This window comes from Limanda limanda, chromosome 8 (genome assembly GCF_963576545.1).
Source record: "Limanda limanda chromosome 8, fLimLim1.1, whole genome shotgun sequence".
Taxonomy (NCBI): Eukaryota; Metazoa; Chordata; class Actinopteri; order Pleuronectiformes; family Pleuronectidae; genus Limanda; species Limanda limanda.
The window spans coordinates 936263-958905 of NC_083643.1; the positions used below are offsets into that span (position 1 = coordinate 936263).

Sequence of the window (22643 nt, forward strand, 5' to 3'; positions counted from 1 at the left end):
TCTGAAACAGCAGATAAATCTTTACAAAGATACACACACACACAAACACACACACGCACGCACACACTCACACAAACAAACACACAGTATGTGCTACTTGTAAGAATGAATCCAGATTGGATCCAGACGAGCTAATTATCCAGTTTATTAAAACATGATCGTTAAGGATCTGAGCTGCGTTTACGTGTTCGGAGGAAAGTCACGTGAACATTCAAACGTTTGACCTCATCATTAAATTCTACATCCAGCTTCCATTTCCTCTTTGTTTTCTACAATCTGACCAACAACTGTCACGTTTAGTGTTTTGTTCTGTTCAATCCAACAGAAAAATATAAAGTACTAATATCTCCAAATACATTGTGGAAAGATATCTCCTGTGATCACGGGATTATTAGAGGATTTGTTTCCCAGAGCCAGTGCAGCACGACATTAACTGACTTCACGTGATGTTTGGAAAGAATTCAAGTGGTTGAATGAAACAACATTTCAGGCCCTTGAAGAAAATCTGGATTTCAATATTTTCCTCATTTCCCTTCATTTCCTTTTCCTGCCTGACAACAGAAAGTAATTTGGACAAATGGAGGATCCAGAGTCTCGGCTGCTGCAGACTCTTCAGTGTGATTCAGATCAAACAGATTCTTACATGGATCAGCTTTGAAAACTCTTCAGACACCGATAGGATTGAAGTGGAGATGTCCTTGAGAGGTTAAAAGCACATGAGCTCACTTCATGTTTCTGTTCTGATGTCTAAAGGAGAAACCCGGCTCTGTGTTGCCCTCAGGGAGCCGAGGGGTCAGAGCTGGGAGGAGCTTGATGTTGCTCAAAGGCACTCGGTCCAGCAGGTCGGTGTCTGGACTCAGAGTCTGAAGGAAGAAAGTCTGCAGCTAATCAGCATTAGAGAGAATGTGATGGCCGAGCAGCGGCCGGCCGCAGGGGGGGGGCACCGAGGGAAAGGTCAGACACATCACAGCCGCCAGCACCAGTGTTAATTACAGACAAACCTCAGAGTCTGCAGCACAGACAGAGTTCAGTCGGAGGAACATTCAGGTGCTGATTCATCTTCTTCACGGGCGAAATGTTCAGAAGCTTCTCAGAGAACTTCAATCGATAGAAACCTCAGGTCGGGTTTATTTATTCCAGTCGTGCTCAGTCACTGGTCACGGAGGATTCCTGCTGACTGTTCTGTGGAAGTACGGGTACTGAGGAGGCTGCAGCGCCCCCTACTGGCAAAGAGGCTGCTACTGCAAGCCGGAAAAAGTTTACTCCGCAAATCAATAACATTTTTAGTTTCGTAAAAAGCCGCATAACTGTAGATGTAACATCACATTCATTTTTAGAACGTGTAGTCAGTTTTCGTACAAACGCAGAACGTAACGATCACGTTAGCGTGCGTTAGTTGTTAGTTGTTGGTACGTAACGGTAAAACTTTACGTACTACAAGACAGTAAAAATAAGGGAAATATATTTTATAACTTGAAGGATTTATCCGTAAACTAAAATATATATCTTGATTCCAGTTATCTCTCATAAATTCTTGGGGAATCAAAACCGTTTATTAAATATCAGCCGATCAGAAATGCTTCACTCACTAGCATCGGTCTTATAGGTTCAGTGTTTTCGTTGCTGACGAACAAACACAGATGAAGAAATCCTGAGCTTCATCATCCCAGAGGTGGAACAGTGATTTAAAATGAAATCCTGAGAACGGGTCAGTTCACCTGACGTCAGCTGTGTGTATTAGTGATCGCTGAATAAAACATGGAGGAGTGAGACGGCTTTATGAGACGTCAGAGCCCAACAGCTCCGACCTTCAGTCTGAGAAACCAGAAATATTTCACATTCGTGTTTCATTCCACTCACAGAATGTCAATACTCAGCATTTAAAGAAGTGGCCCGGCTAGCAGTCCTGTTTCCCAGAGCTGCTCGTATAATGCATCACTAAATACTTTGATCCACTGCAGGAGGTTCTTTGCTTCTCTGAACTGAAACCTCTCAGAGCAGCGTTCACAGAGTGCGAGGAGGGAAAACTGATTCTGCTGAAGCCGGAAGGAGCAGAGAGAAGCTCTTCTTCAGCAAGAGGCTTCCTCTCTGACCTGTGAGGTGACCACGGGGTCCTCAGGTTCAGCTCTGTGGGACTCAGGAGGTCGAGCAGAGCTCAGGGATCCTGCTGCTCGTCCAGGAGAGAGAGAGAGCGAGAGAGAGAGAGAGAGAGAGCGAGAGAGAGAGAGAGAGAGAGCGAGAGAGAGAGAGAGGAGAGAGAGCGAGAGAGAGAGAGAGGAGAGAGAGAGGATCAGACTCTGGCGTCCATGTGATACTGTCACAGCAGGAGGTGGAACAGCAAACTCTCATTGAGACACAGTTATTAACCGGGTTGTCTTTCTGTGATTGTCCTTCCCATACCACTGTCGCCTAGCAACAGAGCTGCAATTGGACATATTTAATGTCATTAGGTTTTCAGACACAGATATTGACCTCAAATAAAACTTAAACAGGCGGAGTAAAATAGTTTTTAATCTATATTAATGCACAGATACAGAAGAAACGACCTTCAGAGTGAAACCTTTTACTTTGAGACTTTGAGACGCTCTCGTGCCTCCTGCTGCTCTGCATGTGAATCAATGCTGTCGTCTAAAAGCAGACGCTGTTATCCTCAAACCCAGATAAACATTAGCATCTCATTTACATAAAAATGGCTTTGCAGTTTAAAAAAAGAACAAACACATTTTAAAACCTGAAAAATGTTGGAGGAATCGGCCGATTCAGCACATTTCTTTCCTGATGTACTGTACCGACAGCATTAAGTCTATATTCAGTCTCAGCTCCATTTGAAGTTACTGTGTGTGCACGACGGAGAAATAAAGGAAGTCATCGCAGTGTTAAGCAATGAGAAGAGAACGAGTGTGTGAGCGTCGTGAAGTAAACAGGAGAAATTAAATTAGAACAACGCAGCGTCTCCTGAGAGAAAACTCTCCAACCAGAAGAGAAAACATCCACCATTACACGCACAATTTAACATTCAAACCGTGCTCGCTTCATTAGCATAGACGCTGTCGTTGTTGTTACCTAAATACTGGACGTGAATGTGTTGTTTTCATATCCGTCGATTAGCATTATCATAACAGTCTGACGGGAGAAGCTTCCTGCTCCGTCTGGGCGGAGGAGACGAAGTCTGCAGGAGATTCAATGAGCTGCACCAGAGTGAACGAGAGAGAGAGAGAGAGAGATGGAACAAGGATCGTCTGGTGGGGTTGTGTATTTTTCATCCTGTCAACAGATCTCATAAAGACAATCAAGTCATTCTAACAAGAACAGTGTGTGTGTGTGTGTGTGTGTGTGTGTGTGTGTGTGTGTGTGTGTGTGTGTGTGTGTGTTGAGCCACTAAGCAGAACTCTAACACATGAACATGGTCACTACAGTTTGTTCTGAGTCAATTTCACATTCCACCTCCTCCAGTCTGAAATAACACCAGCACAACATGGATGAATCTGCAGCTGTGCACCACGACCAGTGAAAACATGATCTGTTTTCAGAAGTGAAGGCAGCAGCAGGAGATCGTCCGGGTCGGACTCGTTCACAAACCTGTTCACGCAGAAAACAAGCTAATGTATTCATGAAGTGTCAGAGCTCGTCCTCATCAGCAGCCGCTACCGACAGCTTCATTTAGTGTCGTACACTCAGCTGTGGCTTTTGCACTCAAGGTCGCAAATTAATCAAAACATCACTATGTACAGTGGACATGGGCAGAGCCCCCCCGATAGACCTGTCACCTGCACCAACTGCAACTTGATTCAGCGACACATGAATTATGCACAAAGCAGCCGTGGAGCTCACTCCACAGATACTTTGGTGAATCTACAGCGGCCTTGAGCTGGAGTGCATCAGCCGAGGAAACGGTCTGTTGTGTTTGTTCAGGTGATTTGATGAGTGAGCTCAGGTGCTTTACTAACAACAGACAGAGCAGAGACGTTAATTACACCGGGGAGGAAAAGGGACTTGCAAAGTTTTGCCTCTTGAATCCACAAACTTTTGAGCCTTTCAGAGCTCCAGCTTTTCTTGGACACGTATTTGTGCTTTGACTGAAACAGAAATGAAAAACAATGTGCTCGTCTGCCAGGGTTCTCTCTCACTGCATCCATGTAAACTCAAAAGCACCATTTCCAGATTCAGAACTGTCAAATAATATATAAAAGGTCAAGTTAATCATAACTTATAATTCAGATGGTGCAAGGAAAGCAATGAAATCAAATGAGGCTGAAAAGCCTTAATACGTCTCAATATTTCTAAATGTCACGATAGCTTCATATCTCAACCGCAGCATGTTACATCGGCCTTTTCTCTCTCCTGTGTCCGCAGATGGAAAATGACACCAGTGTCAGCGACGGAGGATAATAATGATGGAAGACAGAGTGACTCGTCCCCAGCCGGAGACACAACATTCCTCCAGCGCCCCTCTGCAGCGCACCCCCGCTCCCTGAAGGATTCATCCACCTCGACACATCACAGCCTGCAGGACAACCTGGCACAGACCAAACAGAAAGGTTGCCTCTCTCTTCCAAGAGCTGGAAGACAACCGGGCCGAGGCTTTGGGGACCAGGCGTCAGCACAAATCCACTCTGTCTCGCTGCAGTGACAAACGAGCCGTTATCTGTAAAGTAAACTGTGCTAACAGCTGACTCCATAAGGGCCAATTACCGGCTGAAGGGAATCCTGGGCCAAGATGAAGGAGACGGCAGTTGTAGCTTGTTTTCTGGCTGAACTGTCTTTGGCTGCTCTTGTTCTGGTCTCCGAGGGGGCGGCTCCCTGCCCTGCTTCCTGTCGATGTGAGATACGACCCTGGTTCTCACCCAGCTCCGTCTACACAGAGGCTGCCACCGTGGACTGTAACGACCTGGGTCTCTCAGCGCTGCCGGAGACACTCCCCTCAGACACGCAGGTTCTGCTGCTACAGACAAACAACTTGGTTAATGTTCAGAAAACTTTGGATTACTTGGCCAACATCTCGGAAATCGACTTGTCTCAGAATAACATCTCCTCAGTGAGCGATGTGTGTCTGGGCTCTCTCCCCCAGCTGCTGTCACTCCACATGGAGGAGAACTGGATTCAGGAGCTTTCTGACAGCTGCCTGGTTTCTCTGCCAAACCTCCAGGAGTTCTACATCAACCACAACCTCATTTCCTCCATTAGCCCCGGAGCCTTCCAGGGGCTGCGCAGGCTGCTGAGGCTCCATCTCAACTCCAATCGACTGACGAGAATCAACAGCCGCTGGTTCCAGCAACTTCCCGACTTGGAGATATTGATGCTGGGAGAAAACCCCATTCTCGAGCTGTCAGATATGACCTTTAAACCTCTGGCAAACCTCAGAAGCCTCGTGCTTGCCAGGATGAATTTGACCGAAATCCCTGACAATGCTTTAGTCGGTCTTGACAACTTGGAAAGTATCTCGTTCTTCGACAACCTGCTAAGTCGAGTTCCCCGAGCGGCGCTGACGAGAGTCCAGAACCTCAAGTTTCTTGATTTGAATAAAAACCCCATTGAGAGGATCAAGAAAGGCGACTTCATGGACATGATGCATCTCAAAGAGCTCGGCATCAACAGCATGCCGGAGCTCATTTCCATCGACAGCTTTGCCCTGAACAACCTGCCCGAGCTGACTAAAATTGAGGCTACCAACAATCCCAGGTTATCCTACATCCACCCGAGAGCTTTCCACCAGCTCCCCCGGCTGGAGACGCTGATGCTCAACAGCAACTCTCTGAGCGCGCTGCACCTCGGCACCGTGGAGTCGCTGCCCAACCTGCGAGAGGTCAGTCTGCACAGCAACCCCATCCGCTGCGACTGCATCATCCGCTGGGTCAACATGAACAGGACGGCGGTTCGCTTCATGGAACCAGACTCCCTGATCTGCGTGGAGCCTCCGGAGTACCAGGGCCAGCACGTCAGACAGGTGCACTTCAGGGAGATGACAGAGATCTGCCTCCCTCTGATCTCACCTGGGAGCCTCCTGGGTCGGGTCCAGGTCGCCAAAGGGAGCTCGGTGTCGCTTCACTGCCGGGCGCTCGGAGAACCAGAGCCTGAGATCTACTGGGTGACGCCGGCAGGGGAGCAGGTCTTGCATGGCAGTGTCTACGATAAGTACTACATGCATCCCGAGGGAACTCTGGACATCTACGATGCCTCCGAGCAGGAAGCCGGCTCATACACCTGCGTGGCCCATAACCTTGTCGGGGCCGACCTGAGGTCTGTGTCGGTTGTGGTGGACGGATTTATTGCTCTGCCTTCAACGCAACCATTACACGTATTAATCACATCTGTCCAAACTCATACTGTGATGGTTTCCTGGGAGAGCTCAGGTGCTTTGGTATCACAACTAAACTGGTCCATTATATCCGAGGACAGCAGCCTCTTGATGCCATTCAGCGCCCGGCTGCCAGCTGGAGTCAAAGACTTCCACATCAAGCAGCTGGCGCCATCCACCCGCTACCAGGTGTGCGTGGAGGTCACTGCTGCACAGCCGGGACTCAGCAGCGACTGTGTGAATGTGACCACGAAGGAGGCGGCCGTCCTGAGGGACACCACGAAGAACTGGGACAGTCTGGTGATGGCTTCCTGTGCCGTGCTTTTCATCGTGGTTGCCGTGGCGTCCTCTGTCATGTACACGTCTCTGTACAGCCAAGTGTTCTACAGGAAACTGATAATGGACCCGGCTGAAACGCTGCTGATCCCCAGCTCTCCCTCCTCCTCCTCCTCCTCCTCCTCTTCATCCTCCTTCCTGGAGTTGGGTCTGCATGGGGTGAAGGTGAGGGCAACTGTAATAGACTTACCGGACGACTCCATGTAAGACGCGTCCTCGGCTGTAAAAGCTCTTTGGGATAATGTGAAGACAAAGAGGGACGGACGCTGGACAAAGTGATTTATGTCTCCTCTTCTTTTGACCTTCGCACTGGAACTCAAACAAATTTGCTTTCACATAACCGGCTCAAAGCAGAGACTATTTCTTATTGCAAACTTGTGTCATTATAACGAGCTTCTTCAGGCAGAGATCTGGACTATAATCTCCACGGCTGTGAAGAACGATTCTGTCTCAATCACCTTGAGACGGCTTCAGGTCTGCAGAACCTGTTCTTTGCTGTGTTACATTAAACGTTGCCAAGTGAAAACAGTTTATAATGGCAGAAAAAAAACTTGTTAGTCTAGTGTACATTAAAACTGACTATAATGTAAACAGTTTTATGAACAAATACATTTTTCATTAAACCTGTTGGTGTCTTATAACTACAATCTGTTCGCGTTAAATTTGGACACTTGACGCACAAAAAAAACTTGTCTCCTGGAACTATTCTCTGGTCACAAAGACAAGCTGTTGTCTATGAAATGAATATGGAAGTGGCTCATGACTCTGTTGTGTGTCTGTCTGATCCCACAGCAGCAGAGTGTGAGAGCGGCTGTGCACAAACACAATTACAGGATCTGCTCTTCAAGGCCGACGCTCTAACACTGTTAGTGAAATGCAATGAATTCTCAAACAGCACGAGCAGCGTGTGAGGCAGTTTGTGTGTGTGTGTGTGTGTAGCTATCTTAATAGGTGTGTGTGTGTGTGTGTGTGTGTGTGTGTGTGTGTGTGTGCAAAGTGTGAGGACATTGGCAAACCCATTGACTTTGAATTGCATTATATTCTCTTTCATTAAAAATCCAATATGGATTCCCTACAAAAACCTCAGCGAGGTGATGAATCGGCGTCAGGCGCAAACTGATGGGAGGCATTCATCAGCCGGACGCCGTCGTAGATCAAGTGAGTTTCAGCTTCTCGGGCGGGGGGGGGGGGGGGGGGTTAGAGCGCGGCCATTCGTCACCGCCACCGGAGCTGAAATATGACCCATTAGAGGCAGGAAGTGAACGGGTCAGCAGAACGCGGCGCACACGCCAGCCCCCTCCCCGGGTGACCCTGCCGCCGCCGTGGCAGGAACAGCTCAGCAACTACTGGTCTCGTTTGTTAAGGGCCTCACATTGAGCCGAGGGGGGGGGGGGGACAGAGGACGATAGCGGCGGACGCCTCAAAGTGCTGATGTCACTGATGTGCTGGACGCTTCTGTACTAGATATCGAGGCCCGGGTTCATTAGAGAGGTGAAGAGCATTCTGGGTATTTAGGCGAGCAGCTGCAGGAGGATCTTATAAAACAGATGACGCGTCACTTTGGAGGCTTTGATCTCACCTGTGCTGCTGAGGTCAACTCTGTTCATCCCTGTTGAGAGCGAATAATATGTCAAAGTGTAATCATCAGGAAAACTAAATAAAAGCAGGATTATTCTTTAACTGTCAAAAAATTATAAAAAGGTCAACACAACAAAGAGCAGAGGAATCCAGAGGGAACAGCTCCAACACGGATAGTTTTCCACACAACATCCACAGCAGCTGACTCAATTAAATCCACAATCCTCAGTGAGAGACCAGGACTCAGATCTGCCTCTTCAGGACTCCACACAAACCCAAAGAGCAACCACCAGCGCCCCCTTAAGGTCGCAAAGTTCACTTTACACTGCAGTGTGATTGGCAGCTAGTAGCGTCCAATGGGAGCAGGTGGAAGGTGTAGGTGGGCGGGCCGTGTCCTGTAGACCCAAGTCCGGCTCCACCCCCCCACCCCCCCCGCTCCTCCAGATGTGGTCACTTCTGGTTTCAAAGAACCAAGATGGCGCTGATAGTTGGACAGTAGTTATTTCTGCTGTCACATTTTATTATTAATGTCAAATTAATAATCTGAACCTTCCAGGACTTTGTTGCTGTTTCATCTGAAACTACAATTTATTCTTCTAGGTTGTTTTTTTCTTCTGATAAATCTGTCGAAGCTGTGACTAATCCAACAAATTAAAGAGTCATTCATTTTGCAGATACATATTTTCACGCAGGAAGTTGGTATCGTCCCGGCTGCTCAGAGCCAATCAGAAGCCGGCGTTGCTTTGCTTGTTAAATCTGGTGAGTTCTGAATGATGATGAAGATTCTGAGATATGAAGAACACGTTTCCTCCGGTGGAAACTTACTCACCGATCATGTATTATTACTAACTTTCTGGTCATCAAGCATCAATAATCAATAATCCATAGTCAATAATCAATGTATTTTTTTTAAACCTACAGTTAAAAACTCTCTCTTCTTTCCTTCCTTCCTTTGTAGCACTCTTCCCTCTCTCTTCCTTCCACATCCTTTCCTCATTTGTGGCTTTCTATATTTCATCTTTCCTCTTTATTCCTCTTTCTTATATTCTGCCTATTTCTGACCTTCCTCCAACTTTCCTTATTCCCTTTACTCCTTTCACTCCCTTTATTTTCCTCTTGCCTTTCAGTCTCTTTCCTGTTTCCTTCCTCCTTTCTTCCCCCCCCCATTCTATTCTCCTCCCCACTTTCATTACTCCTTTCCATGTCTTCCTGTTCTTTTCATCCTCGTTATCTAACTGATCCAAAACATGAAAATCACCATAAAAGGTTTTCATAAAACATTGAAACTGTTCATTTTGTGACTCAGTGTCTTTTTTAATTCATGGTTTTCGTGTCAGATGTTAGTTTCTCCAAAGCTTAATGATTTTACTCTGCTCATTAATATTTCACAACGAGCAGGAAGTCGTCTGCATAGAGACTGAACTCTTCATATCATAACATCATGTCTGAGGGAAGATGCACGATTTGAATCTTTGGAAACACTTTTCCATGCAGAGCGTTAAACTGAGCTTCATGACAGTTTCCTGTCGGGAGGAATCACACAAGCTGCTTCTCTGTGTTCTACCATCAGCTGTTGCTTTGGAGGCGGTGAATTAAAGATGGAACTCGACCGGCGCTTTGCAGCAGCACGACTCAGACGATCCTCCTCCTTCTCTCTCCTCTCCTCTTCTATTCTCTTCTCCTCTCCTCCTCCTCCTCTCTCCTCTCCTCTCTCTCCTCTCCTCCTCCTCCTCCTCTCTCCTCTCCTCTCTCTCCTCTCCTCTCTCCTCCCTCCTCTCTCCTCCCTCTCTCCTCTCCTGTCTCCTCTCTCCTCCTCCTCTCTCTCTCTCGTCTCTCTCCTCTCCTCTTCTCTCTCTCCTCTTCTCTCTCTCCTCCTCCCTCCTCCTCCTCTCTCCTCCCTCTCTCATCTCCTGTCTCCTCTCTCCTCCCTACTGTCTCCTGCCTCCTCTCTCCTCCCTCTCTCATCTCCTGTCTCCTCTCTCCTCCCTACTGTCTCCTGCCTCCTCTCTCCTCCCTCTCTCATCTCCTGTCTCCTCTCTCCTCCCTACTGTCTCCTGCCTCCTCTCTCCTCCCTCTCTCATCTCCTGTCTCCTCTCTCCTCCTCCTCTCTCTCTCTCTCATCTCTCTCCTCTTCTCTTCTCTCTCTCCTCCTTCTCTCTCCTCTCATCTCCTCTTCTATTCTCTTCTCCTCTCCTCTCTCTCATCTCCTCTCTCCTCACTCCTGTCTCCTCCCTCTCTCATCTCCTGTCTCCTCTCTCCTCTTCTCTCTCTCCTCCTTCTCTCTCCTCTCCTCTTCTATTCTATTCTCCTCTCCTCTCCTCTCTCTCCTCTCCTCTCTCCTCCTCCTCCTCCTCCTCTCTCTCATCTCCTCTCTCTTCTCTTCTCTTCTCTTCTCTTCTCTCCTCTCTCTCCTCCTCCTCCTCTCTCTCCTCTCTTCTCTCCTCCTCCTCTCATCTACTCTCTACTCTCTCCTCTCTCTTCTCTCCTCTCTCCTCTCTCCTCCTCCTCCCTCCTCCTCCTCTCTCTCATGTCCTCTCTCCTCTCTCCTCTCTCCTCTCTCCTCCTCCTCCTCCTCCTCCTCCTCTCTCTCCTCTCCTCCTCCTCCTCTCGCCGCAGAGGAAGATCAGAAACTCATCAAAGCAACGAGACTCGACGGAGACTCGTTGGATTTACAATAAAACACAAAGGAAACAGCAGCTGAGCTTCCAGGGCTCTGGCTGCTTGTTGGTTCCCAGCAGAATCATATCTGTCGTCTTTATATTTGATCAGATTTCTCAGTCTTTACCTGCCCCCCCCCCCGTTTCATTTCCTGCTAATAATCCACGAGCAGCCTAACGATCCAGGCTGAAGTAAACTAATATCTCTCATTACAACGCCTCCTCTTCTAAAACCTCCCATTCCCCGGCTCCGTGTTCGTGGGTAAAATGCGAGAGCGAAAGTATTTTCCTCATGAATTATGTCCCCATTAGAAGCGTTGGTGCCGGGGCGGCGTTCTGCTGCGTGAGGTCAGTAACAGTAGAGAAGGCCTCACATCTATCTAACGTCCCTCCTGCAGAACCTCCCGGGCTTTAAGTGATCATCCTCCCGCTCACTGGCCCATTAAGCTAAAACAACATGGCTGACTTTGGGTGATCCTGGAGCTTTTTATGATTGTTTCCTGATGGAGAGTCGCGGCTGGCGAGCGAGAACCTGACCGCCGCTGAGGAACTGAAGCAAACAGCCGTCACTTACAGGACAAGGTCGTTTCCAGAGGAGGAGCAGGAACCATCAGGCTGAGTAATGGCTGCCCCAGACTTATGTTCTTGTTCTCCTTGGTTCTGTGGTGAATCTGAATCTGCTCCAGGAAACTCAGGACGTTTCACAAGCTGCAGGACAAACCTCCGACCAATCACTGAGCAGCTGCTTTCAGGACTGTTGATCAGTGGATTAGTTTTGATTCTTGGTTTAATATTACTTTATAAAACTATCATTTCTAGCTTCCTAACACAATTTGACACAGAGAGGTCTCAGGACGTAGCCTTCTCTGATTGGTCAGGCTGCTGTCACATGACCTCCTTCCAGAACTAACCCACCAGCATCAGCCTCAGCTCCCACAGTAGAACAAACATGGAGAATCAATTACAAGTGTTACTGACCCTGGTGGCTTTTCTTCTGACCAGATCTGTAGCAAAGCCCATTGGACGTGAGTGGTCATGTGATATGTGTTTCCAGGCGTGTTAGTCAGAACACTGGACAGAGATGGTTTGAGTTTGAAAAGGGAGAAAATTGCATGAAGTCTGAAAATCACTTTCCATAGAGAACCTGTCATGACGGTGGTTCGATTCCCGTGGATTCTCTCTGACCTCTCCGTGTCTCTGCCATCAGCGGTGGAAGGAGGGGGGGCGTGGTCTCGCTGCGGGGGAGCGGGAGGCCGTGCGCTCATTCATCCTCCACCAAAGGCTCCTTTATGATCACACATTCTATAATGAATAATTTACACTTTCCTAATCACCCAGTAAGCTGCTTCGTTTAAACACCGGCTTCCTCCGAGCGCACTGATTAGAGCTGGGAGCCAAGGTGAGGGAGGGAGATTAGAGCAGAGGCGGCGTCCTGCTGAACGGAGCGGCGCCGTTAGCTCGGCTCGTTACTGCTCGATCACATGTCATCGACATGCTCAGCAGGCGTCTGAGGAACAACTGGAGCCGTTATAACTTGGAAGCTTCAGCCTCATCTGGTGAAATAAAACCCTCAACGTGGACCTGAGTCCAGCGAGCTCCTCCTCAGAGAGGGAAGCCTCTGCTGATCATGGTTGCAGGTTTTCACGAGTGCACTCGGCTGTGGAAACAAGCATCTTAACATTCAGGATTTCCTCTCGCTGCTCCGCCTCCACACGGACGGCCCTCAGTCCCGTGACCCCCGGGTTCAGGTGAGAGCTTCAGCCTGATTCACACCTGAGTGCAGCTGCTCGGTGGAAGCTTTTCAAACCATCCACACGGTGCAGGATCCGGTCAGAGACGACTTTAAAGTGTCTGAAACACCAACTACATCTGTTGAGGCTCTTATATACTTCTACGTATCCGTTTCTCGGAGACGGCTCCACAGGGGTCGAAGAGTCTTTTTGATATTTACTTCTCCGACCACTGTACGTCGGAAAAAATTCACCGCCAAACCCATAGGTGGCGCAACGGAAGACGAGCTCAGAGAAGCCTACCCCAATTATCGGAAGAAGAAGTCCACGTGTGTCTGTTTACCTCTGTTAGCTTGCCTCCCACACACTGAACCATGGCAACTAACAGAACTAAATAAAGTGACACCCAGCGGGTCAAGATGCTGATGTAATCGTTTCTTAGCGCAGCGGTTCCCCGGTCTTGTTTCAGAACTGTGTTGCTGATTCCACAGCTTGAGGCTACATGTAGCTTGAAGCTAGACGGAGCTAGCTAGCTCCCCCCCAGCTTCCACACACAGTCAGCAGGGACTCCCGACACTAACTACTATCCAGTGTTTGCTTCTAACCTGACGGTATTATAGAAACAGTGTCATGATAGAAGTGGAATTAAAGTCGTGACGGCGGGTTCTTGCACTGTTACCACCGCAGTTAGCATGGTTGCTAGCCCGCTAGCTTAGCCTGCTAGCGCCGTTTTGAAAGCTTGTTATAACCGTATGTGACCGTGCACACATGCCCTCAGTGCTCTAACGAGCCACCGTCAGCCGGACAACTCCGCTGGCTTAACACACACGTCACATTAATCGTAGAATCATAGTTGTGTTTGGATTTGATGCTACAGGGAAGGAAACAGGAAGTTTGAGGTCCGGAAATGACGTCGTAGGGAAATAATGTCGTTCGCGGACCAATCACAGCCAAGAGCTGTCCGTGGGCTCTCCGACATAGACACGGACTGTTAGAAAAATCAGAGGTGTTTACGAAAAGCTGTCCGAGGCGCTCGGAGAGGGCGTTCCACGACGGATAGGGCGGTCTTATCTATCCGTTTTACAAAATACGCACAGGCATAAATTGGCCTTTAAATAAAGAGGAGGCGAGGGACATATTTCAGATTTAATACCTCACACAGGAACATGACCCGAGTCTGGACCTCAAGTCCCGTTTTGTGGGATTGAACCCAGATTATTCTGAGCTCAGGACCTGATATCGATCCCAACTCTGCCTGCAGTGTCCGTGCATGTGAAGGGAAACAGAAGAACCTGAATGTGCTCCTCAGTCACTGTGTGTTCGATTTGTCACCTCACGCAGCCACAGGCCTGTGTGATCAATGGGGGGGGTCTGGACTCCAGTGAGTCCCGCCTGCTGGTTAAACGCTCCAGGGATCGATGACACAATGACTTGCCTGAGCTCATCAGCTCAGAGGTGAACGGGTGGAGACATTTCCTCCCGAGTGTGGTGTCCTGCAGACAGAGTCTCACCCGCTCCCAGACAGGCACAGAGGAAACAGATCCATCAATCAGCCTTAATGCCCCAAACCTGATGAGAACACACTCTGAAGACATCGAGCTGGGATGTAACAGCTTCCTCATGTGGTGAAAATGACCTGAATTCATCAGCGGATGAATCTGTCTCCTCACGGCAGCTCAGGCCACTCTCCTGATGTCAATAACTGTTTGAAGCTGTGCTGCCGGCTTTTAGGAAAAGCTCATTTAAAGCTGAAGTCCAGAGGAAGGTGATTTATCTTCGTGCTGAGCCACTGGAGAGAAACTGCAGCTGCTCAGTCCAGGAAACTGTGAACTGTTCAGAGCTTCTTCTGCTCGAGAGCAAGAAGGACGACGCTCAAATAAACTCCAGCTCATCGGCTCACCTCGTCTCCAACAACTCAGTACTTAGTTACTTTCACAGATTGATTCCAGAGCCGAGGACGTCACAAACCTTCCAGACCTTCCACCAATCAGAGGAAAGCAGGCGTTTAAAGAGGCTTGAGCACAATAGGTTTTCATTTACAGTTGAATTATTAATGTTTCAAATCCCGTTTGAATGAGGATAATATTGAGATTGAAATGATTCTGTTGGATCATCGCGCTGTGTGATACAATGTTACAGCAGAAAGTATTTTGGATTTACTTTAATCAATGAATGATGACGTTCCACATGTTGAAAGTTAAAGAGAAGGACGTGAAGGTTCAGAGCTGAGCAGGTGAAAGTGTCTCTGATGTTCTCTCTCCACCTCCCCCACCTGAGTGTCACATGACTTCACACTGGACGAGCTTCAACAAACCCAGCGTGATGGAATCACACATGTTTAAAACATGTTGGCTGAGTCAGACTCCAGCAGGAGAGAAATCAGAAGCACCTGGTGTGTGAGCTTATTAACAGACTTATTCAAGTTCTCAGTTTCAGCCTGAACCCTTCATTCAAATTTAAGTTATTTTAAATGTATCTGAACACTTCGTAATTTAAAGTGATTTAAACTCAGTTTCACAAAACCTGCTTCAGACATGAACTGAAGTCCTGACGTGTTCCTGACGTGAGAAATTATAAACGTGTTTTATTTTACTCAGTTAGTTTAGGATCTGTTTTCCTAACTTTCCGTTTTGAATTGAAATGGTGGGCGTCCTCTGAGGAGACACGAAGAGACGAGGGGTCAAAGGTCAGCTCGTCCCTCGCAGGAGAATGAAAACAAGACAGAGATAAATCGCTGCTGGGTGGAGGTGTGACACCAGCGTCCCCCCTCCCCGTCACCACGGCAACACCAACAGATCCATCATCCTCATGCACACTGGGAGACGCCCGGAGGCCGGCCGGCTGGCGGAGCTCACACCTGCTCATGAGACATTTATCTGCTCGTGCTCCAGGAATTATCCAGTACATCATGTTCCTTATTAAAAAATAAAACGTGCTGTTTGATTTCCAGTTGCCATGGAGCAGGGAGGTGATTTAAATACAAACTTTGATTTACTGATGAAAAGTTCAGGTGCTAACGAGGCTGAGGCTTGATAACGTGTGAGACCTGCGTGTGTCTATACAACCATCTGGATACTGTACGAGCTGCTGGGACGTACAGTTCATAACAGTTTGTTGTCGTATAAATGTTCTTGACAATTCAAATTCAGATTAAAATCCAGAATATGCTGCAGCACAGTAATTAATAGGACGTCATTAGATTTCCATCGTCCCTGAACGTGACAGATGAAGACGTTAAAGCTTCACATCATGACTCCGATAAATATAATTTACTGTAGTTTCCACCTCAGATGAAAAACACTGATTAATATCGGGATCATCAGCTGGTCTGTGACCGGTCGACGCTTCGAGGGAATCAAGAGACGAGCGACCAATTACTGCCTGAGAGTGATTGACAGGCGGCTGAGACACGGAGTCGATATTATTAATAACATCAGAGTGAGAATAATGACCCCGAGCAGCAGCACCTCCTCCCCCCTCCCTCCGTGAGGAGTCAGCGCTGTGGGGGTGTGACCGGCCTCCTGCTCAACAGGCTGCTCTCATGATGGAGTGCACATACATGTCCATGTGCGGGTGGAGGGCGGAGACATGTTCCATTTCATCTCCTCCGTTATCTCCAAGGTCCATCGACTGCAGCTGCAGGTCGAGGAGCATCTGGTAACGCTGACATGACACAGAGGCTGAGAGGAGGAGCTGAGGAACTGGAAAGTCTCATGATGATTTTAATGTGAAGATGTAATTCTTCCTAAACAAAGCTTCATACCTGAAGTCTAATCATCTTCCTCACATCCTCACATCCTCGTCTCCGCTCTGTTAGAATCAGATGATTCCCTTCACACAGAGGAACTTAAAGTTCTCTTTCCTCCTCAGAACATCTGTCCCTGTCGTCTCCAGCTGCTGCTCTGAAGTTTCCATCAGACACCGTTCACTCACTTTAAGGAGAAATCTCCACCAATCCTGTTAAACTGTTGGAGCCGACTTCTGAGGATCTACTCTCTCCTTCTGGCCCCGTTAGATTTCCGGTGAATAACTGGCACACGACAGACAACAGAAGGTACTCCACTGAGAATACTCTTAAATCTAAGTATGGTTTTGTGATGAACTGCAGATTCACCAGCAGGTCTCAGCCTGAAGGTGACGTCACGCTGGCTCAGACCTTTCACTGAGTTCCACTGAAGGTAAAGGAACGTCTCCTCTAACGAGCTGCAGATCAGAGACTGAAGACCATCCCAGGTCAGACTTGTTAGAGACGTGTTTCCCTTCATGTCCCGTCACCAGTCAGAGGCGGTTTTCACCCGACAGAGTTCGGCTGCTCTCGTTCCTCCGACACCCGGAGGTGACAGCTTGTTTACTCAGAGAGGCTCTTTACAGGCGCCACACGCCAGAGCTGTGAATTCATAAATGGAAAATAGGCTTTAGCTGTCAACCCCCGGTGCCCAGGAGGGAGTCGGGCAGTTAGCCCGCTGCTCACATGCTCCACTCTTTGAGAGAAGCGGGAGCAGAGCGTGTCGGCGGTGAAGATGGAGTCGGTTCCCTCTGAATCAGAGGAAGTCTCCTGGGAGCTTCATTAGGGAAACCGCAGCCTAGTTTAAGACCTTGTTTAAAGCGATCATGGAAGCACGGAGCCGCCTGCTCCTCCACCGGGAGACGAGCTGCCACAGCCGAGGAGAACGGTCGAGTTTCTCTTCACTCATCACTCACAGCTAAAGACAAGATGTGATATCACAGGAACAAGAAAGACAAACAGAGCAAAGTGAACATTAAGAGAGACTGATGTTCATCGTCTGGAAATAAAAACAGGGTCACGGCTCCAAGGCAGCAAGGATCTGTTCCACTTATGTTTCATTTATGATGAATATACCCACTGCGTGAAGATCAGTGTTTGTATCTGACGAGGACGAGTTCACACAATAACTGTTTCAATGTTTCTGTAATGTTATTCAGTCATGAGATACAAATAAGTTTAAATATTTCAAGTCATGCATTCAGCAAAGAGCCCGGTCGGAATCAAACCTGCAACTGCTGCAGAAGACTTGAGACTCTGCATTAAACTGTAAGTTGATTTACTGTAAGTACACATAGGAGTAATAGAGTAATAAATCAATGTTGTGGTAGAAGCAGCTGGACAGAAGCTTTAGATTTGATGGTTGATCTCCAGTCCGACCCCCACACACACACACACCCACACACACACACACACACATTCTGTCTGAAAACAGATTTAAGATTTACTTTGTATTGAAAAGCTACAAAGTCGACGAAGTTAAAAGTAACTTTGAACACAGTTTGCACCGAAGTCTCAGTTTTGCTCACGAATGAAGAGGAATAAAGAATCAAAGTGATCTATGTTGTGTGATGAAGGACGATCATCAGGAAATCTCTGAGGGATTCCTCTTCTCTTTATTGTATCCAGGATTCCCACAAAAGCTCTTCGGTGGGAATCCTTCAGCGGCGTCTGATGGCGTCTGATGGCGTGTGATGGCGTGTGATGGCGTGTGATGGCGTGTGATGTCCTGATCAAAGACTTGAATCTGACCTCACGAGGGATCGTCAGGATTTGTCACTACAGAGCCCACGAGTCCTGTCAGGACATCACAGCCCGACCTCCTCTGGAGACGCTGGACTCTGATGAACGCTCACAGAGCTTGTTTTCTATTTTAATGATAATCATTTCAAAATGCTCGATCCCGTGTGAATTCCTGGCAGAAGCTGAGCTGCAGCTGGTGGTGACTCGGTGAGAACACAGCCAGCTGGATGGATCTGAGTCTGAGGCTCAAAAACAAACAACTGCTACGATGAAGTCTTGGCGACAGTGAAGAAGAAACACACCAGGAGGAAGAAGATGAAGAAGAAACACACCAGGAGGAAGAAGATGAAGAAGAAACACACCAGGAGGAAGACGATGAAGAAGAAACACACCAGGAGGAAGAAGATGAAGAAGAAACACACCAGGAGGAAGACGATGAAGAAGAAACACACCAGGAGGAAGACGATGAAGAAGAAACACACCAGGAGGAAGACGATGAAGAACAAACAAACCAGGAGGAAGACGATGAAGAAGAAACACACCAGGAGGAAGACGATGAAGAAGAAACACACCAGGAGGAAGACGATGAAGAACAAACAAACCAGGAGGAAGATGAAGAAGAAGAAACACACCAGGAGGAAGACGATGAAGAACAAACACACCAGGAGGAAGATGATGAAGAACAAACACACCAGGAGGAAGACGATGAAGAACAAACACACCAGGAGGAAGACGATGAAGAACAAACACACCAGGAGGAAGACGATGAAGAACAAACACACCAGGAGGAAGACGATGAAGAAGAAACACACCAGGAGGAAGATGATGAAGAACAAACACACCAGGAGGAAGACGATGAAGAAGAAACACACCAGGAGGAAGACGATGAAGAAGAAACACACCAGGAGGAAGACGATGAAGAAGAAACACACCAGGAGGAAGACGATGAAGAAGAAACACACCAGGAGGAAGACGATGAAGAAGAAACACACCAGGAGGAAGACGATGAAGAAAAAACACACCAGGAGGAAGAAAGAGGAAGCAGAGGGAGGAGGAGGAGGAGGATGGTGATGAAGAGGAGGCCCTGGCAGGATCAGAACTGCTCTGCTCCTTCTTCACTTCACTCTCCAAGGTTTAATTACTGCCCAGCTTGCTATCGGCTGCTGTACCCACACACACACACACACACACACACACACACACACACACACACACACACAACCACAAACACACACACACACACACACACACACACACACACACAACCACACACACACACACACACACACATACACACACACACACAACCACACACACACACACAACCACACACAAGCACACACAACCACACACACAGACACACACAAACACACACACACACACACACACACAAACACACACACACCCACACACACACAACCACACACACACACACACACACACACAACCACAAACACACACACACACACACACAACCACACACACACACACACACACACATACACACACACACACACAACCACACACACACACATACACACACAACCACACACACACACAAGCACACACAACCACACACACAGACACACACAAACACATAAACACACACACACACACACACACACACACACACAAACACACACACACACCCACACACACAACCACACACACACACACACACACACACACACACATACACACACACACACACACACAACCACAAACACACACACACACAACCACACACACACACACACACACACACACACTGATGTGCTCTCAGTGTTACTGTCTATAAAGTTCTGTAATTCATTTCCAGCCTCTATGACGTGAACATGACACTAGATGTTGAGTTTCCTTCTCTTAGTGGCCGGGGGTTGAAGGACACATGAACTTTTACAAGCTTGTATTGATTAACTTTAATGTAGTTGATTGGTTTGAGTGGAGATAAGAAAATGCTCAAGTTGCAACAATACTTTTTTCCTTCCTGAGGTTTCTGATGTGATCACTGTATTTCCTTGTATATAAGAAGTCCTGTGTACTCAAATAAATACCAGTACTACAAACTATGAAGCCCTGCATCTATTTCACATTAAAACATTTATATTATATATAAATGAATTGTTTCAGTCGACAGAAACGCTGGAGTGCTTTTATTTTGATATGGGTCGGCTACAGGAAGTGTTGCAAATATTTGTGTTTGTGACGTTTTCAACAGATAAAGATTGAAACTGGTGTGAAAGATCATTTCACTGTGCAACGATCAAATGATGCATCACAATGCAGCTGTATTTCTCTAGATCTATAAACCAACCCTGTGACTGGACTGTATAAATGTGACCTGACGTGACGTGACGGATCAGACTGAGCGCAAGGAAACACGTCTTCATCGAGTTCACATGATGAAGACGTGTTTGACTCCAGAGTTTCTGAGGCTCATTTAAACATCATGATGAATCACATTGTACGGCTCAGTCCCAGGAGACGCTCCCAGTCAGGACTCAGTGTGAAAGATCTGGATTCATGATCCCACACCGTCCATTATTAACTAAATACATGATCCTAAGTTTGTTATCTACATCATAACATCACAATAAAACATGAACTGTGAACCAATCCATCTTCATGGGTATGAACTGGACTTTGAACTGTTTTCAAGAGTGAACTGGTTCCACAGGGAGGAGGAGGAGCCTGAGAACAGGGAGGAGGAGGAGCCTGAGAACAGGGAGCAGTCAGACTCCATTTTCACCTGGACGAGCAGAAGGAAGGACAGTGAGCAGGTGAGTGAGAACACAACTTTCTGAAAGTTTTCCTGTCTCACTCTCACACCTGCTGTTAACATCCGTCTGCTGATCACATGACTCTAAGTTTGTCAGTTCACACCTGGTGACAGACGTCATGTGATCGGATCCCAGAGACAGATGTGAACAGCAGGTCTGGATCAAAGAGCCTTCAAAGGACTAATTAACAGAGTTAACTCACAGTTTCACTTTTTATCTTCATCTGTTCATCAAGTGTTTAATAACACAACGTGTTTTCACAATCATACGTTACAGCAGTGGTCACCAACCAGTGGAGAGTCTTCACTGTGGATCCCAGGAAAGCTCTGGACTCACTGGCTGAGGTGTGAGGAGCATCGACCTGCAGAGCCAGGCACACACACACACACACACACACTCACACACACACACACACTGATGTGCTCTCAGTGTTACTGTCTATAAAGTTCTGTAATTCATTTCCAGCCTTTATGACGTGAACATGATACTAGATGTTGAGTTTCCTTCTCTTAGTGGCCGGGGGTTGAAGGACACATGAAATTTTACAAGCTTGTATTGATTAACTTTAATGTAGATGATTGGTTTGAGTGGAGATCAGGAAATGCGAGAGAGAGAGAGAGAGAGAGAGAGAGAGAGAGAGAGAGAGAGAAATGGGTAAGGGTTGTTTGTGACGTTTTCAACAGATAAACATTGAAACTGGTGTGAAAGATCATTTCACTGTGTTATTCTGTAAACTGAGCGCAGAACCAGAAGGAAATAGACCAGACCTTGAATATCTAGAAGAGCAGCGCGGCTTGAACCACAACTGAGCCGCAGCCGGCCCGGTGCAACATGGGCAAAGACAATTCAAAGCAAGTTGGACCCTCACACACAAAGTAAGAGACCTGCTACAAACATGTGAAGCTCCAAACTGAATCCTCAGAGAATGAACCAGTGAATGATGTGATCTGAATAAAAACATGTTTGTGTTTGCAGAGGTCAGGACCACAGACTGAGAGCAGAGTCTCCAGGGTCCAGCTGTCTGTCTCTGAAGAGTGACTGGTCCAAAGAACTTCCTCCTCTCTTCAGTAATGAACCTGGACCCTCACACACAAAGTAAGAGACTGTTTCTACTGTGACCTGCTCTGAAGAGGATCTAGTTTCCTCTAGTGTGGCCCCTGCATTAGGACACAGCTTAATTTAACTTGGTGACTAATCTCTCAGAATCACTAAAAGAGCTCAGACCTCCACCAAGAACCAACACGCTCCTTATGAAACCACTTTGAAATCCACTAGAGACTCGTTTTGATTTGAATCTGCACCAAATTCCACACACTGGTAAATATCAGTCCTCTGAACATATCTGTGAAAGAGGACCCCCCCCCCCCCCAACCAACACACAAGATGTTGTTCACTGATCACCGACCAGTGGTTCACTGACCACAACCTTCCATCAAGTTAATCTGTCGTTTTTTATAATCCCACTAACGAACCAACCAACACACAAACATACTGGGTGAAAACAAAACCTCCTTGACAGAAGTGATGACAACCTGTGACTGTGACATGTGAGTTATCAGGACATGTCTTCACAGGGAGAGGAAGAGGAGTCATGTTCCTGAGGAGGAGCAGTCGTCCTGCTGTGCTTCGTGTCAGGACGTCCTGAAGGATCCAGTCTCCACCAGCTGTGGACACTGGTTCTGCAGACAGTGCATCACCTCATACTGGGACCAGTCTGGTTCTTCAGGAGACTCCTCCTGT

The 22643-nt window shown here is 47.5% G+C and overlaps 2 protein-coding genes across 5 annotated transcripts in view; one reads left to right on the top strand and one right to left on the bottom strand.

Annotated features, from left to right (window-relative positions):
- immp2l (inner mitochondrial membrane peptidase subunit 2) overlaps positions 1 to 22643 on the bottom strand; it is a 79137-nt gene that overhangs the window by 14616 nt on the left and 41878 nt on the right. The window lies entirely within an intron of this gene.
- On the top strand, positions 4718 to 6838 carry LOC133009780 (leucine-rich repeat neuronal protein 3-like). The gene has a single exon (XM_061077314.1). The coding sequence runs from the start codon at positions 4718 to 4720 to the stop codon at positions 6836 to 6838; it is 2121 nt and encodes a 706-aa protein (XP_060933297.1).